General features: G+C 41.5%; 1 protein-coding gene across 1 annotated transcript; it reads left to right on the top strand.

Moving 5' to 3' along the window:
* Nucleotides 1–11: 11 nt before the first annotated feature.
* LOC115892002 (germ cell-specific gene 1 protein) lies at nt 12–3,268 on the top strand. Its single transcript, XM_030926508.1, has 3 exons — nt 12–184; nt 831–942; nt 2,850–3,268. The coding sequence occupies exons 2-3, from the start codon at nt 842–844 to the stop codon at nt 3,190–3,192; spliced, it is 444 nt and encodes a 147-aa protein (XP_030782368.1). The 5' UTR covers nt 12–184; nt 831–841; the 3' UTR covers nt 3,193–3,268.
* Nucleotides 3,269–15,617: the final 12,349 nt, after the last annotated feature.

The raw sequence follows: 15,617 nt of genomic DNA, 5'->3' as shown, positions 1-15,617 counted from the left end.
TGAGACCTCCTCTTCCTCTGGTTTCTGGCAGAAATCCTATGGTTATCCCTGGGAACGCAGATCACCTACATCGGACTTCAATTCATCACCTTCCTCCTGCTACTAACGGACTTGCTACTTACTGCGAACCCTGCCTGTGGGCTCAAACTGAGCGCCTTTGCTGCTGTTTCCTCTGTGCTGTCAGGTGAGTTGCTCCTGGAGTGGGAGGGGGTGGTTGGCCCTGGCCACCTTTGAAGCCCTAGCTGGAGGACTTGAGTCTTTGCCCTGAAGGGGAGAAGGAGCCCAAAGGCAGTATAAAGAATGGAGGTAGGCATCTTTAATTTTAAATTGAAGTAACATGTGAAATTGTATATTGGATCACCATGTACTTTACAAAATGATTTACCTCTAGGTTCCTTTATTCGCAAGCTTTCTCAATATGTAAAATCTATTGTTTGGGTTATTTTTCAGCTGTGACATATACACAGCTTTTCAAGACCAGTCTCCATCGGATAAAGTGAGAGATGCACATATACAATGAAGAATTAAGCCAACTTTGGGGTGTGGGTGGGAAGGAGTAGGGGTGGGGTGCAGTGGCCTTGGGTGCAGCATTGACTCAGACTTTTTCCATAGCTCTCAGCCTACAGTCTGGGATCACCTATTGCAAAGATGTGCATTTAAGGAGAAGCCCCCATTGTGGATTATTCTTCAGGAAATGTGGTAGCATAGGGTAATGGGTTACTCCAACAGAGGCTGCGCCTGACTGCGAGAAGGGTGATCCAAAATCATACTCCTGGCAGATGGCATGAAAGCCTTTCTCTAAAGGCTCTGCCTTCCTGTTTCCTCTGTAGGTCTCTTGGGGATGGTGGCCCACATGATGTATTCACAAGTCTTTCAGGCGACTGCCAACTTGGGTCCGGAAGACTGGAGACCACATGTTTGGAATTATGGCTGGGCCTTCTAGTAAGTGCTGTCATCTCCTGAACCTTTGTAGCCCCAGCCAACCTTCATGAGATTTTCTACCCCCAGCTAGATGCTTATTCGGTGAAGCCCTGCCTTCTCTTCATCCCTCATCCCAGGAGCCTGTCAGCCACACACAGGGCTGCATCATCAGGACACATCCATTCTTCCCTGCCTTGCGTGGGTACAGGGAGGATTCCTCCAGGGTGTCTTGGGAGGATGTTATTTTGCCCAGTTTTCCTGCTCATCAGCTGTGGCGGTTGCCTCTTCACCTGGCATATATGTCACCCTGGGGAAACAAGACTGATTTTGTAGGCCTTATGGAAATGGGCTCTATTTTTTCTTAATGATTCAAGGTATTAGAGAACAGAGAAATCGAGAAATCGCTTTGAAATTTGGATTGAATTGCATTCTCTGTAAATGGCTTACTCCTCTCCTCTTCACTTCCTTCTCTATCCATTCTTATTCTATTGAACCGCGTTGGAAATAACACTTCACTACCACAGCCATTCTCTAACCCTTAAAGAACTAAGAGGTCAGTCATTTTAGATTTCTCTTAAAAAGACAGCGACAGCAAACATCACAAGGCAACACATTCAAGTTAAATATTACCTTTGAGAGCTCTTACTTTCTCCCTTAAGGAGCACTCTTTATTCACAGCAAGTTGTCAACTTCTACTGATATTTACTAAGTGCTAAGTACTTTGAGAGCACTGAAAAGACAGTGATGGGCTCAAGTTTCCACTCAGAGAAGGAAGTCTGCACGTCTGTTGTGAGGCCCTATCCCCTTTCTCGTGGCACAATCTATGCTAATAATTTGGGAGTCTGAGTCTACTCCACCAGCCAGGGCATCAGCTCAATGCAGTTCCCAGATCCAGCATTTCTCACCTTTTGTCTGTCTTCAGGCCATTCTTGGCATTATGGCTGTGGAGCTCAGGCTAGGCAACGCCCATCAATCAACTCCCAGAAGCATCCCAGACTGAACCTACTGCGTTTGTCAGAGGCAACAGATACGAACACACAGTGCCTGCATGTGACCTGGCTTTAACCATCACTTGGCCTCATGAAATCCCTCCCTAACCTCACAAAACTTCCTGTTTCCTGAGCTTCCCAGAACCACAGGGAGATTTAGGGATTTGGTTTTCCAAGTTTTCAGGAATGTGTTTAATATAGTTCCCTAGTGTCTTCTTTTCCTTTCTTGAATCCATCCAGATTCCCTTAATCTCCAGCTCCTCTCCCATCCATTATGAACTCCCTTAAGCCAAAACCACACTGTTTTCATATGAAGCAAATTCCACTAGTACAACCTGTAATACCTCCTGATTTGTAGTAAATGTTTTCCTGAATGACTTTCAGAGGCTCAGCTTTGTGGACCCTAACACTGCTAGGTTCAAAACAAAGGAAGATGGAAGAGGGATGATTCCTCCCAGCATCTGAGTGGGGGGACATCTTTGGCAGAGTGTGTGTGTGTGTGTGTGTGTTGGGGTGGGAGAGGGAGGGTATGCAGTGGGTTATGTCCACTGCATACAGCTCAGCTTCAGGCCTGGGGAATCTTGGAGATTTTACAAGGGTCAATGCAGCTTGGGAAACAGAAGTCCAAATACGCACAGACACACACACACACACACAAAATAGGCACACCAGATAGAAAAGGGCATGACACCGACAACTCATCAATTCAGTGAAAACAAATCCATTAAGCTCCTAGTCTGATACTAGGACTACATGAGTCATTCTCTTTTGAGAAATCGGTAAGTTCTCTTCCCACAGTTCTTTACCTGAAACATGGTGGAAAGTCCCTAAATCCCTACAAGGCATTAAGTTAGTCCACTAGTAGGAAGAGGTCATGGCATTTTCCTCTCAAGAAAGTCCTATTCTTATTGTCCAATCTTTTTGTGCATTTGTCCCTAGCATGGCCTGGCTCTCCTTCACCTGCTGCATGGCGTCAGCTGTCACCACCTTCAACACGTACACCAGGATGGTGCTGGAGTTCAAGCGCAAACATAGTAAGAGCTTCAAGGAACCCCCGAACTGCCTACCACATCACCACCGGTGTTTCCCTCGGCAGCTGTCAAGTGCAGCCCCCACCACGGGTCCTTTGACCAGCTACCACCAGTATCATAATCAGCCCATCCACTCTGTCTCTGAGGGAGTCGAATTCTACTCTGAGCTGCAGAACAAGGGATTTCAACGAGGGGCCAGCCAGGAGCTGAAAGAAGCAGTTAGGTCATCTGTAGAGGAAGAGCAGTGTTAGGAGTTAAGCGGGTTTGGGGAGTAGGCTTGAGCCCTACCTTACACGTCTGCTGATTATCAACATGTGCTTAAGCCAACGTCCGTCTCTTGAGCATGGTTTTTAGAGGCTGTGAATAAGGGTTATCTTTAAGTCCTAAGGGATTCCTGGGTGCCATGGCTCTCTTTTCCTCTACAGCTCCATCTCGTTTCACCCACCCCACATCTCACACATCCAGAATTCCCTTCTCTACTGATAGCTTCTGTGCCAGGTTCTGGGCTAAACCATGGAGATTAAAAGAGGAGTAAAATACACTTCCTGACCGACCTTAAGGGTCTCATAAATCTAGTTATCAGTCTGGAAATTGGAGAAATGGAGGTGAGCAAACTAATGGTAGTGTGACTGTGGCTCAACTTTCTATGTACACGCGAATTGTTCTGGAAGTCACAGATGGGAAGACAGAAGCACCCCTGAGTGCTTTGCCATGTAGCACAGAGGTCCCCCACACTGCCTGAGACAGTGTCCTGCATCCACACAGTAGGTACCAGTAAAAGTGTTATTAAATATTGTCCCAGGAGCCCTTAGGAGAGTGGTTTAACATAAGAAGGCGCCAACAGCACACAAGGTCAGGGTCACTTCTAGAAATAGCCCACCAAGGCTATTCAGATGGGACTGTGGTTCCCTTCTGGACAGTCATACCAGGGACTTGCCAGTGAACAAGGGGGCACAGGCTCCTCTCTGGATCCCACCTTTTCATCCCTTCTGAGAAATGTACTCTATAATTTCCTCCATAAAGAATGCCACCCATCCGATTCCTCAAGGATCTAGAACTAGAAATACCATTTGACCCAGCCATCCCATTACTGGGGATATACCCAAAGGATTAAAATCATGCTGCTTAAAGACATGACACGATTAGTTTATTGCAGCACTATTCACATAGCAGACTTGGAACCAACCCAAATGTCCATCAGTGAAGACTGGATTAAGAAAATGTGGCACATAGACACCATGAATACTATGCAGCCATAAAAAGAGAGTTCTTGTCCTTTGTAGGTGGATAGCTGGAAACCATCACTCCAGCAAACTACAGCAAGAACAGAAAACCAAAACCGCATGTTCTCATCATAGGTGGGAATGAACAATGAGATCACGGACACAGGAAGGGACATCACACACCGGGTCCTTTGGGGGGGGGAGGGGAGGGATAGATTAGGAGATATACCTCATGTAAATGATGATTAATGGGTGCAACACACACATGGCACATGTGTACATATGTAACAAACCTGCACATTGTGCACATGTACCCTAGAACTTAAATTTAAAAAAAAAAAAAGAATGCCACCCATCTACTTGCCCATTCTCTTTTCCATATGGGGAAACAAACCATCCTTGATGACTAAGACAAATGAGAATGGCACACAAGTATATTCCCTTAGAGTATTTATTTATTTACTCTGTAACAGTTCACATTTTAAATAGTGCTTCCTGACAATATACCAGCTGGCTCTTCTCTAATAAGGGCAATAAGGATAGCAATTCACATTTGGGGGATTAGTTTCACCATACCACACATTTGGGGGATGGCAAAAATGGGGTCTAAGGAAAAGGGAGGGTACTTAAGGGAAAGAGGAGGGGAAGACCCTTGCATTTGCAGAAGTCATTACTATTTCTCAGTAGTGGTCATTGGCTTTGCCGGCAACCCCATGATGGGATTAGAGAAAGAAAGGAGCATTTCCTATCTTAGACACCTGGGTGGGTGGCTGCCTGCAAGGAGAAGGAGGTTTAGGGACACATTTCACAAGAAACCAGCACCCACATTGGTCAGATGAAGCTTCCTTCTGTACCGGCTGCAAGAGGAAGAAGAAAACTAAGCATATAACGTTGTTTGGCAAGGAGAGATTCAAACTCATAGTCAAAACAATCTATGTTAAGTTAGTTTGCAAATACACCATGAAGAATTCAGAGACATTAAGTTTTTCTAGCTTCCTCTCATCTTTTTGGGATTTGCCCTGCGTAAACACAGTCCTCTCCCCAAACAATCCCACCAAAACAGGTCCTCATTAACAACTTCATGTTTCACTCCTGCATAGAGTGGCTGGCTTCCCAGAAAGCTTTAACATGACAGAGAACCAGGTAATGCCTGGACAGCTCAGTCAGACCACAGGACCACCACCCAAGTTTTGGGTGTTCAGCTGCCTATAAATTAATCCTTCAAATTCTATACTAAACCATACTAGGTCCCAGGCCCTTATACTCAAGTAGATTCAAATCCCAGAAATTATCTGGAATCATTTCCATACTCTGGGAGTATCTTCTTAATCCCCCAAAGTCAAGCTGGACCCACAGATGACTTCCAAACTGTTGAAACCAAATTTGCCTTCAGGATCTTAAGGCAGAGGCACCCAGAAACCTGAGAAGGCCAATCTGAAGCCAGGCAACATGCCTGCTTGGATCTACTGCTACGAACCTCCTGTTACGTCATAATGCCTGTCAGTGGGCAATTAACAGAGATCCCTTTAAATCTGGACTTCGTAATTTTCTACAATCCTTTTACTAATACAAGCTAAAAGATACAAGCCCAGCCAGGCACAGTGGCTCACGCCTGTAATCCCAGCATTTTGGGAGGCAGGGGCACATGGATCATCTGAGGTCAGGAGTTCGTGACCAGCCTGGCCAACATGGTGAAACCCCATGTCTACTAAAAATACAAAAAAAAAAAAAAATTAGCCAGGTGTGGTGGCAGGCACCTGTAGTCCCAGCTACTTGGGAGGCTGAGGCTGGAGAATCATTTGAACCCAGGAGGCGGAGGTTGCAGTGAGCCGAGATCACGCCATTGCACTCCAGCCTGGGCAACAAGAGCAAAACTCTGTTTCAAAAAAAAAAGATACAAGCCCAGGTAAAGAGAGAACCTGAGTTGCACTCAGGGAAGACCTATCAAAGTTAGTCAAGAAGCAGTTTTCTATCTGCCAATGTTGAATTTTCTGCTATATAAACAATGACCTAAAAGTTTAAAGGAGAACTTAATTGAAACAGCAGATTGATACAGAAGAAGGGAGGAATAAGCACTGGAGATCATTCTAAATAACTTAACCATTTTAGAGTATTTACAGAAGAATTTTCCCAAAATACAAAGCTTCAAAGGCTCTATAGGAAAGGAGAGATGCAGAACAAAATGGTTGCATCCTGGACTCAAGTAGCAGAAGCAAACGTCCAGAAACATATCCCTGAATACAAGAGAAAGCAGAGTGAGGAGAGCTAAGGAGGATGCCCTATAGAAAAAGACACAGAGAAGGGATAGAGCAGGATAAGGACATCAAAGGCTCCTGATTTCCAGTTCTCCTCTAAGTTGAAGACAGCATGCAAACATACACTTCTGAGGTCGCCACAGAAAAAAAAATCATGACTGGCAGAACCATCAGAGCCACATATAACACAACATGTGGACTTGGTCAGAGATGGGTCACTCAGACTACATCCTCTTGCTCCCCTTGTGATAGGAATATGGTTATTCTTGTGGTCACTTGATAGACATGGATGGAAAATCTAAGGAAATAAGATACAAAACAAAAGAGATGAAAATACTTGGATAGCTAACTCAGTCTTCCACTATAAATCTTTCTCACTCTGTCTACAATTTGGAAGTAGCCAAGGTACAGGTGGGAAAGAATAAGGAGAGAAATAAGTGGCCCTCAAAATTAAAGAGGCAGGGCATCTGGAAGTCTCAAAATGACCAAACAAACCAGATATATTTCAGAAGGACAGGAAACTGGATCCCTGAAACTTAGGACATACCTGGACATTAACTTCACCACCACATTAAAAAATACACACACACAGCATAATGTACAACAAAATGTTTCCTAGTCATAGACTTCACTGGCTTTCCCAGCAAGACTTCATAAATTAGACATACCAAAAAAATAAAATACTTAAGAGATTCACATTTCCACATGATCCACGCAGAGTTCCTAGAGGGGGTTAATGCAGGGACTGAAAAGGTAGGTAAGACACCCCAGCCAAATAGATCATGCTGCCGTCAAAGACTCCAACATCCTTCCACTAGCAAATAACCAGCTAATACCACAATGGCAGGATCAAGTTCACACATAACAATATTAACCTTAAATGTAAATGGACTAAATGGTCCAATTAAAAGACACAGACTGGCAAATTGGATAGAGTGTCAAGATCCATCAGTTTGCTGTATTCAGGAGACCCATCTCACACGCAGAGACACATATAGGCTCAAAATAAAGGGATGGAGGAAGATCTACCAAGCAAATGGAAAACAAAAAAAAAGCAGGGGTTGCAATCCTAGTCTCTGACAAAACAGACTTTACACCATCAAAGATCAAAAGAGACAAAGAATGTCATTACATAATGGTAAAGGGATCAACTCATCAGAAGAGCTAACTATCCTAAATATATATGCACCCAATACAGGAGCACCCAGATTCACGAAGCAAATCCTTAGAGACTTGCAAAGAGACTTAGACTCCCATACAATAATAATGGGAGACTTCAACACCCCACTGTCAACATCAGACAGATCAACGAGACAGAAAGTTAACAAAGATATCCAGGAATTGAACTCAACTCTGCACCAAGCAGACCTAATAAACATCTACAGAACTCTCCACCCCAAAGCAACAGAATATACATTCTTCTCAGCACCACATCGCACTTATTCCAAAATTGACCACATAGTTGAAAGTAAAAGCACTCCTCAGCAAATGTAAAAGAACAGAAATTATAACAAACTGTCTCTCAGACCACAGGGCAATCAAACTAGAACTCAGGACTAAGAAACTCAATCAAAACCGCTCAACTACATGGAAACTGAACAACCTGCTCCTAAATGACTACTGGCTACGTAACGAAATGAAGGCAGAAATAAAGATGTTCCTTGAAACCAATGAGAACAAAGATACAACATACCACAATCTCTGGGGCACATTTAAAGCAGTGTGTAGAGGGAAATTTATAGCACTAAATGCCCACAAGAGAAAGCTGGAAAGATCTAAAATTGACACCCTAACATCACAATTAAAAGAACTAGAGAAGCAACAGCAAACACATTCAAAAGCTAGCAGAAGGCAAGAAATAACTAAGATCAGAGCAGAACTGAAGGAGATAGAGACAAAAAAAAAAAACCTCCAAAAAAAATCAATGAATCCAGGAGCTGGTTTTTTGAAAAGATCAACAAAATTGATAGACCGCTAGCAAGACTAATAAAGAAGAAAAGAGAGAAGAATCAAATAGACGCAATAAAAAATGATAAAGGGGATATCACCACCGACCCCACAGAAATACAAACTACCATCAGAGAATACTATAAACACCTCTACGCAAATAAACCAGAAAACCTAGAAGAAATGGATAATTTCCTGGACACTTACACTCTCCCAAGGCTAAACCAGAAAGAAGTTGAATCCCTGAATAGACCAATAGCAGGCTCTGAAATTGAGGCAATAATTAACAGCCTACCAACCAAAGAAAGTCCAGGACCAGACAGATTCACAGCTGAATTCTACCACAGGTACAAGGAGGAGTTGGTACCATTCCTTCTGAAACTCTTCCAATCAATAGAAAAAGAGGGAATCCTCCCTAACTCATTTTATGAGGCCAACATCATCCTGACACCAAAGCCTGGCAGAGACACAACAAAAAAAGAAAATTTTAGACCCATATCCCTGATGAACATCAATGCAAAAATCCGCAATAAAATACTGACAAACCGAATCCAGCAGCACATCAAAAAGTTTATCCACCATCATCAAGTGGGCTTCATCCCTGGGATGCAAGACTGGTTCAACATACACAAATCAATAAACGTAATCTAGCATATAAACAGAACGAAAGACAAAAACCACATGATTATCTCAACAGATGCAGAAAAGGCCTTTGACAAAATTCAACAGTCCTTCATGCTAAAAACTCTCAATAAATGTGGTATTGATGGAACGTATCTCAAAATAATAAGAGCTATTTTTGACAAACCCACAGCCAATATCATACTGAATGGGCAAAAACTGGAAGCATTCCCTTTGAAAACCGGCACAAGACAGGGATGCCCTCTCTCACCACTCCTATTCAACATAGTGTTGGAAGTTCTGGCTAGGGCAATCGGGCAAGAGAAAGAAATAAAGGGTATTCAGTTAGGAAAAGAAGAAGTCAAATTGTCCCTGTTTGTAGATTACATGATTGTGTATTTAGAAAACCCCAATGTCTCAGCCCAAAATCTCCTTAAGCTGATAAGCAACTTCAGCAAAGTCTCAGGATACAAAATCAATGTGCAAAAAATCACAAGCATTCCTATATACCAGTAACAGATAAACAGCCAAATCATGAATGAACTCCCATTCACAACAGCTTCAAAGAGAATAAAATAACTAGGAATCCAACTTACAAGGGATGTAAAGGACCTCTTCAAGGAGAACTACAAACCACTGCTCAGTGAAATAAAAGAGGACACAAACAAATGGAAGAACATACCATGCTCATGCATAGGAAGAATCAATATTGTGAAAATGGCCATACTGCCCAAGGTAATTTATAGGTTCAATGCCATCCCCATTAAGCTACCAATGACTTTCTTCACAGAATTGGAAAAAACTGCTTTAAAGTTCATATGGAACCAAAAAAGACCCCGCATTGCCAAGACAATCCTAAGCCAAAAGAACAAAGCTGGAGGCATCACGCTACCTGACTTCAAACTACACTACAAGGCTACAGTAACCAAAACAGCATGGTACTGGCACCAAAGCAGAGATACAGACCAATGGAACAGAACAGAGCCCTCAGAAATAATACCACACATCTACAGCCATCTGATCTTTGACAAACCTGACAAAAACAAGAAATGGGGAAAGGATTCCCTATTCAATAAATGGTGCTGGGAAAACTGGCTAGCCAGAAGTAGAAAGCTGAAACTGGATCCTTTCCTTACTCCTTACATGAAAATTGATGGATTAGAGACTTAAATGTTAGACCTAAAACCATAAAAACCCTAGAAGAAAACCTAGGCAATACCATTCAGGACATAGGCATGGGCAAGGACTTCATGTCTAAAACACCAAAAGCAACAACAACAAAAGCCAAAATTGACAAATGGGATCTAATTGAACTAAAGAGCTTCTGCACAGCAAAAGAAACTACCATCAGAGTGAACAGGCAACCTACAGAACGGGAGAAAATTTTTGCAATCTACTCATCTGACAAAGGGCTAATATTCAGAACCTATAAAGAATTCAATCACATTTACAAGAAAAAAAAACCCCATCAAAAAGTGGGCAAAGGATATGAACAGACACTTCTCAAAAGAAGACATTCATACAGCCAACAGACACATGAAAAAATGAACATCATCACTCGCCATCAGAGAAATGCAAATCAAAACCACAATGAGATCCCATCTCACACCAGTTAGAATGGCAATCATTAAAAAAATCAGGACACAACAGGTGCTGGAGAGGATGTGGAGAAATAGGAACACTTTTACACCGTTGGTAGGACTGTAAACTATTTCAACCATTGTGGAAAACAGTGTGGCAATTCCTCAAGGATCTAGAACTAGAAAAACCATTTGACCCAGCCATGCCACTACTGGGGATATACCCAAAGGATTATAAATCATGCTGCTGTAAAGACATAAGCGCACGTACGTTTACTGCAGCACTATTCACAATAGCAAAGACTTGGAATCAACCCAAATGTCCATCAGTGACAGACTGGATTAAGAAATGTGGCACATAGACACCATAGAATACTATGCAGCCATAAAAAAGGATGAGTTCAGTGTCCTTTGTAGGGACATGGATGCAGCTGGAAACCATCATTCTCAGCAAACTACAGCAAGAACAGAAAACCAAATATACCGCATGTTCTCATTCATAGGTGGGAATTGAACAATGAGATCACATGGACACAGGAAGGGAAACATCACACACCGGGTCCTATTGGGGGCGGGGAGTGGGGAGGCATAGTATTAGGAGATATACCTCATGTAAATGATGATTTAATGGGTGCAGCACACCAACATGGCACATGTGTACATATGTAACAAACCTTCACGTTGTGCACATGTACCCTAGAACTTCAAGTATTAAAAAAAAAAAAAAAAAGACAAAACCTGGTTAAAGGATGAAACAAGATACACCACACTAACACTTGACAAAAGGCTGAGGGAGAGTGGTTATATTAATATTAAAGTACATTTCATAGCAAAAATGTACCAGCAAGAAACAAGGTCATTTTATACGGACAAAGGGTTCAATTAATCAAAAAACACAATAGTCCTAACTATTTATATACATAACATAAATGCTTCAAAATACATCATACAAAAAGAGATAGTACTACAAAAGAAATAGAAAAATTGCCCAAATATAGTCTAAAATGTCTAAACCCCTTACTCAAGTGGAAGAATAAGGAGGCAGAAAATCAGCAAGAATATGGTAGACTTAAAAAGCATAATTCTTCTGAAGTACTCAAAGACTATACTCTAGATCATATCTTAATAAAAGCATTAAGAAAGAATGATTTAATTTATACAAAACATGCTCCCTGACCCAAAACCAATCAAATAAAAATCAGTAACAAAAAATGTCCCTGGAAAAACTCAACCACTGGAAATTAACATATATCCAAATAATCCTGGGTTGGTTCAAAAAAAAAAAAAAAGGGAAATTAGAAAGTATTTTGAACTAACTAAAAATGAAAACACATTAGAAATTGTAAAATGCATCTACAATAGCACTTACATAAAAATTTTCAGCACTGAATGTCTACATTAGAAGACTCTCAAATAACTTGGACTTTTACCTTAAGAAATTAGAAAAAAAAAAAAAAGTAAACTCAAAGGAAATGGAAAGAAATGATACATATCTGCATTGGTTTGAATGCTTGTGTCCTTGCAAATTTCACATGCTAAAATCAAATCACAGGTGATGTTATTAGGAGGTAGGAGTTTTGAGATGTGATTAGGTCATGAGGGTCAAGCCTTCATATATGGATTAATGCTCTGATAGAAATAACCCCAGAGAGCCTCTTTAACTCTCTTGGCCATGTGAGGACACAGAGAAAAAGAATGCATCTATGCATCATAAAGTGGTACCTCTTCAGACATCAAATCTGATGATATGTTGATCTTGAACTGTGCAACTTCCAAAATTGTGAGAATTCACAATTTATGTTGTTGGTAAGCTCCCAACTATAGAATTTTCTTTGCAATAGGCCAAGAGAATTAAAACATCAGAGATCTAACTAATAAAACACAAAAACGGTAGGTAACTTGACCAATACCAAAGACTTTGAGAGGATCAATAAAAGCAATAAACCTCTATCTAGCCAAACTAGCTCATGAGAAGAAAAAGCTACCAACGACTAACTTTGAAAATAAGTAATGGGACATTATTTCAGATTCTACCGATACTTAAAAAAGACAAGGGAATATTATAAAATGTATGTGAATAAACCTGACAACTTAGACAAAACTGACAAATTCACTGAAATGTGAAAACGACCAAATCTCAAGAAAAAACAGATAACCTGCATTGCCCTAAATCTATCAAATAAGATTAAGTCATAGTTAAAAATCTTCCTACAATGAAGACGCCAGGCCAAGAATCCTACACTGGTGAGTTCTACCAAATATTTTAGAAAAAAAGAGATATAATTCTACACAAACTCTCCCCCTAAAATAAAAGAAAGTATGACACAGTTTGGATGTGTGTCCCCACCAAAATCTCCCATTGAAATGTGATCCCCAGTGTTGGAAGTCAAGCTTGGTAAGAGGTGAATACATCATGAGGGGAGATTTCTCACAAATAATTTAGCACCATGCCCTTGGTGCTGTCCTCATAATAGTGATTCTCATGAGAATTGGTCATTTAAATGGACATGGCACTTCCCACTTCTCCCTCTGCTGCTCTGGCCATGTGATGTGTAAGCTCATAATTCGCCTTCTGCCATGACTGTAGCTTCCACAGGCCTCCCCAGAAGCAGAGCCCCATGTTATGCTTCCTGTACAGCCTGTAGAACTGTTAGCCAATGAAACCTATGTTCTCATAAATTACCCAATCTCAGGTATTTACAGCAATACACAAACAGCCCAATACAGAGTACATTTCAACTCACTGTAGAATGCCAACATTCCCCTAAATCAAAACCAGTTATTATTACAAACAAGAGAACTGCTTCATGAACATGCATGAAAAAATTCAACCAATTTGTGAAGCAACAAAGATACCCTCAAGAAGGTGAGTGCATAAACTGTGGTACAATCATACAATGGAAATAGTATTAAGAACCAAAAAGAGATCAACTATCAAGCTATGAAAACACATGGGGCCGGGCGTGGTGGCTCATGCCTGTAATCTCAGCACTTTGGGAGGCCGAGGCGGGCAGATCACGAGGTCAGGAGATCGAGACCATCCTGGCTAACATGGTGAAACCCTGTCTCTAATAAAAATACAAAAAATTAGCCAGGCGCGGTAGCAGGAGCCTGTAGTCCCAGCTACTTGGGAGGCTGAGGCAGGAGAATGGCGTGAACCCGGGAGGCAGGGCTTACTTGCAGTGAGCTGAGATCGCGCCACTGCACTCCAGCCTGGGTGACAGAGCAAGATTGTCTCAAAAAAAAAAAAAAAAAAGAAAAGAAAAAAAGAAAAGACAAGACATGAAAAGACTTACATGCACTATTTCCAAAAATGACATTATGAAAAAAAATTATGGATTCTATTTCAGTGTACTTTCACTTGATTGAGACATGTTATCACCCTTGAGGATGTGACTTTAATGGATGCTGAGGAAGGCCATTTGCTTCTGCGTGCTGTCTGGGGAGTCAGCCTCTGTATGTTTCGGTTATATGCACATTTAGTATGGTGGGTTGTCCCAAATGCTAGTTCTCATGGCAGCATACTGGGCATGTGAGAAGGCCCTCAACTTGCTGCCGAAATGAGAAAGTGGAGGTCTCAAGAAGCCTACATCATTTCCCTATCTGTACTTGAGTCAGCAAATTTTGTAATAGGGTGTGCAGTGCAACCTCCTAGCCAACAGATGGTGACCGCAGGTTAGAACACGCTATGGCAGAAGCGGGTAAGAACATGCTTTGTCTTTGTTTTCTCGGTAGGACTCTGTTGTCTCAGGTTATCGGCAATTCTGTGTAATGCCCAGTGCCCTGAATTCTCTCCTCAGCTCCAGAAAGGACGAAGCTGGGCAAAACTACACTGACAAGCTGGACGGGACTGACAAAACTGGCCTGATGTTTGTTTTTGAGACACAGCCTCGCTCTGTCGCCCAGGCTGGAGTGCAGTGGCATGTGCTCACTGCAACCTGCGCCTCCTGGGGTCGCCATTCTCCTGCCTCAGCCTCCCAAGTAGCTGGGACCACAGGTGCCCGCCACCACGCCCGGCTAATTTTTTATATTTTAAGTAGAGATGGGGTTTCACTGTGTTAGCCAGGATGGTCTCAATCTCCTGACCTCGTGATCCGCCTGCCTCAGCCTCCCAAAGTGCTCGAATTACAGGCATGAGCCACTGCGCCCCGCCAAAACTGGCCTGACATTTGTATACCCTAATGAGAAGCACAAACACCAGCCAAGACAAGGCTATCAGGAAAAGCTCTTAGTGAATTGCAAAGAGGGTCCCAGGAAAAAGAAAAAGCAGCATCAGTTCTATTTCCTGAGTGGTCATGAGTGGCTCTGTTTCCTTATCACAACCCCGACCTAAGACTCGTAAAAAGCTTGTATGATTTTTTTTTTCCCAAAAAGAGAATCAGTCCCGTCTTCCTCTCCCCCAAAACACACACTATGTCTGACAGTTGCCATTTATCCATGTAAGTTTAATTAAATATCAAGGCTCATTTGCTTTTGGGAATTAATATCTTACTATTACTTTCTTTGATTGACTCAACAAATTTGTAACAGTTTGTTTTCCAGGATAAATTACTCATCAATAACATTCTTCGAAGATATCTGTACTTTTATATCAATGAAAGTTATGTCTAATCATTTAAAGATAAGTGCAACTACTGTGTTAATGAATTATACAGACATGGAGTTAAGACATTTTATTCAACATATTTTCAAAAAAATTATAATGATGTAGTCTTTTTCTAATGCACCAATATACTGAAAATGTACTTGTGAAATTTTGGACAAATATATCAGAAATTTCTGTAAAAAACAATAGCCGTAAGTGAGCTAATTGTTCACAAGTAAAAAAAATATACAGTCCAGGTTTAAACTACATCAGAAACGTACAAAATCCCAGGTGACAGAAAGTAAATATGCAACTGTTTTCTCCTTTATCAACAAAAACACTGAATTTAAAATTTTTTAAAGAAAGAAAAAAGTAAAAAACACACAAGTTAAATTTTATAAACCAATGCATCATCTAGAGCCCGTTTATCATAAGGCATCTATGAATCTCACACATGGCTAACAA

Source organism: Rhinopithecus roxellana, unplaced genomic scaffold, assembly GCF_007565055.1.
Source record: "Rhinopithecus roxellana isolate Shanxi Qingling unplaced genomic scaffold, ASM756505v1 contig4507, whole genome shotgun sequence".
NCBI lineage: Eukaryota > Metazoa > Chordata > Mammalia > Primates > Cercopithecidae > Rhinopithecus > Rhinopithecus roxellana.
This window is presented reverse-complemented; position numbering and strand designations above follow the sequence as displayed.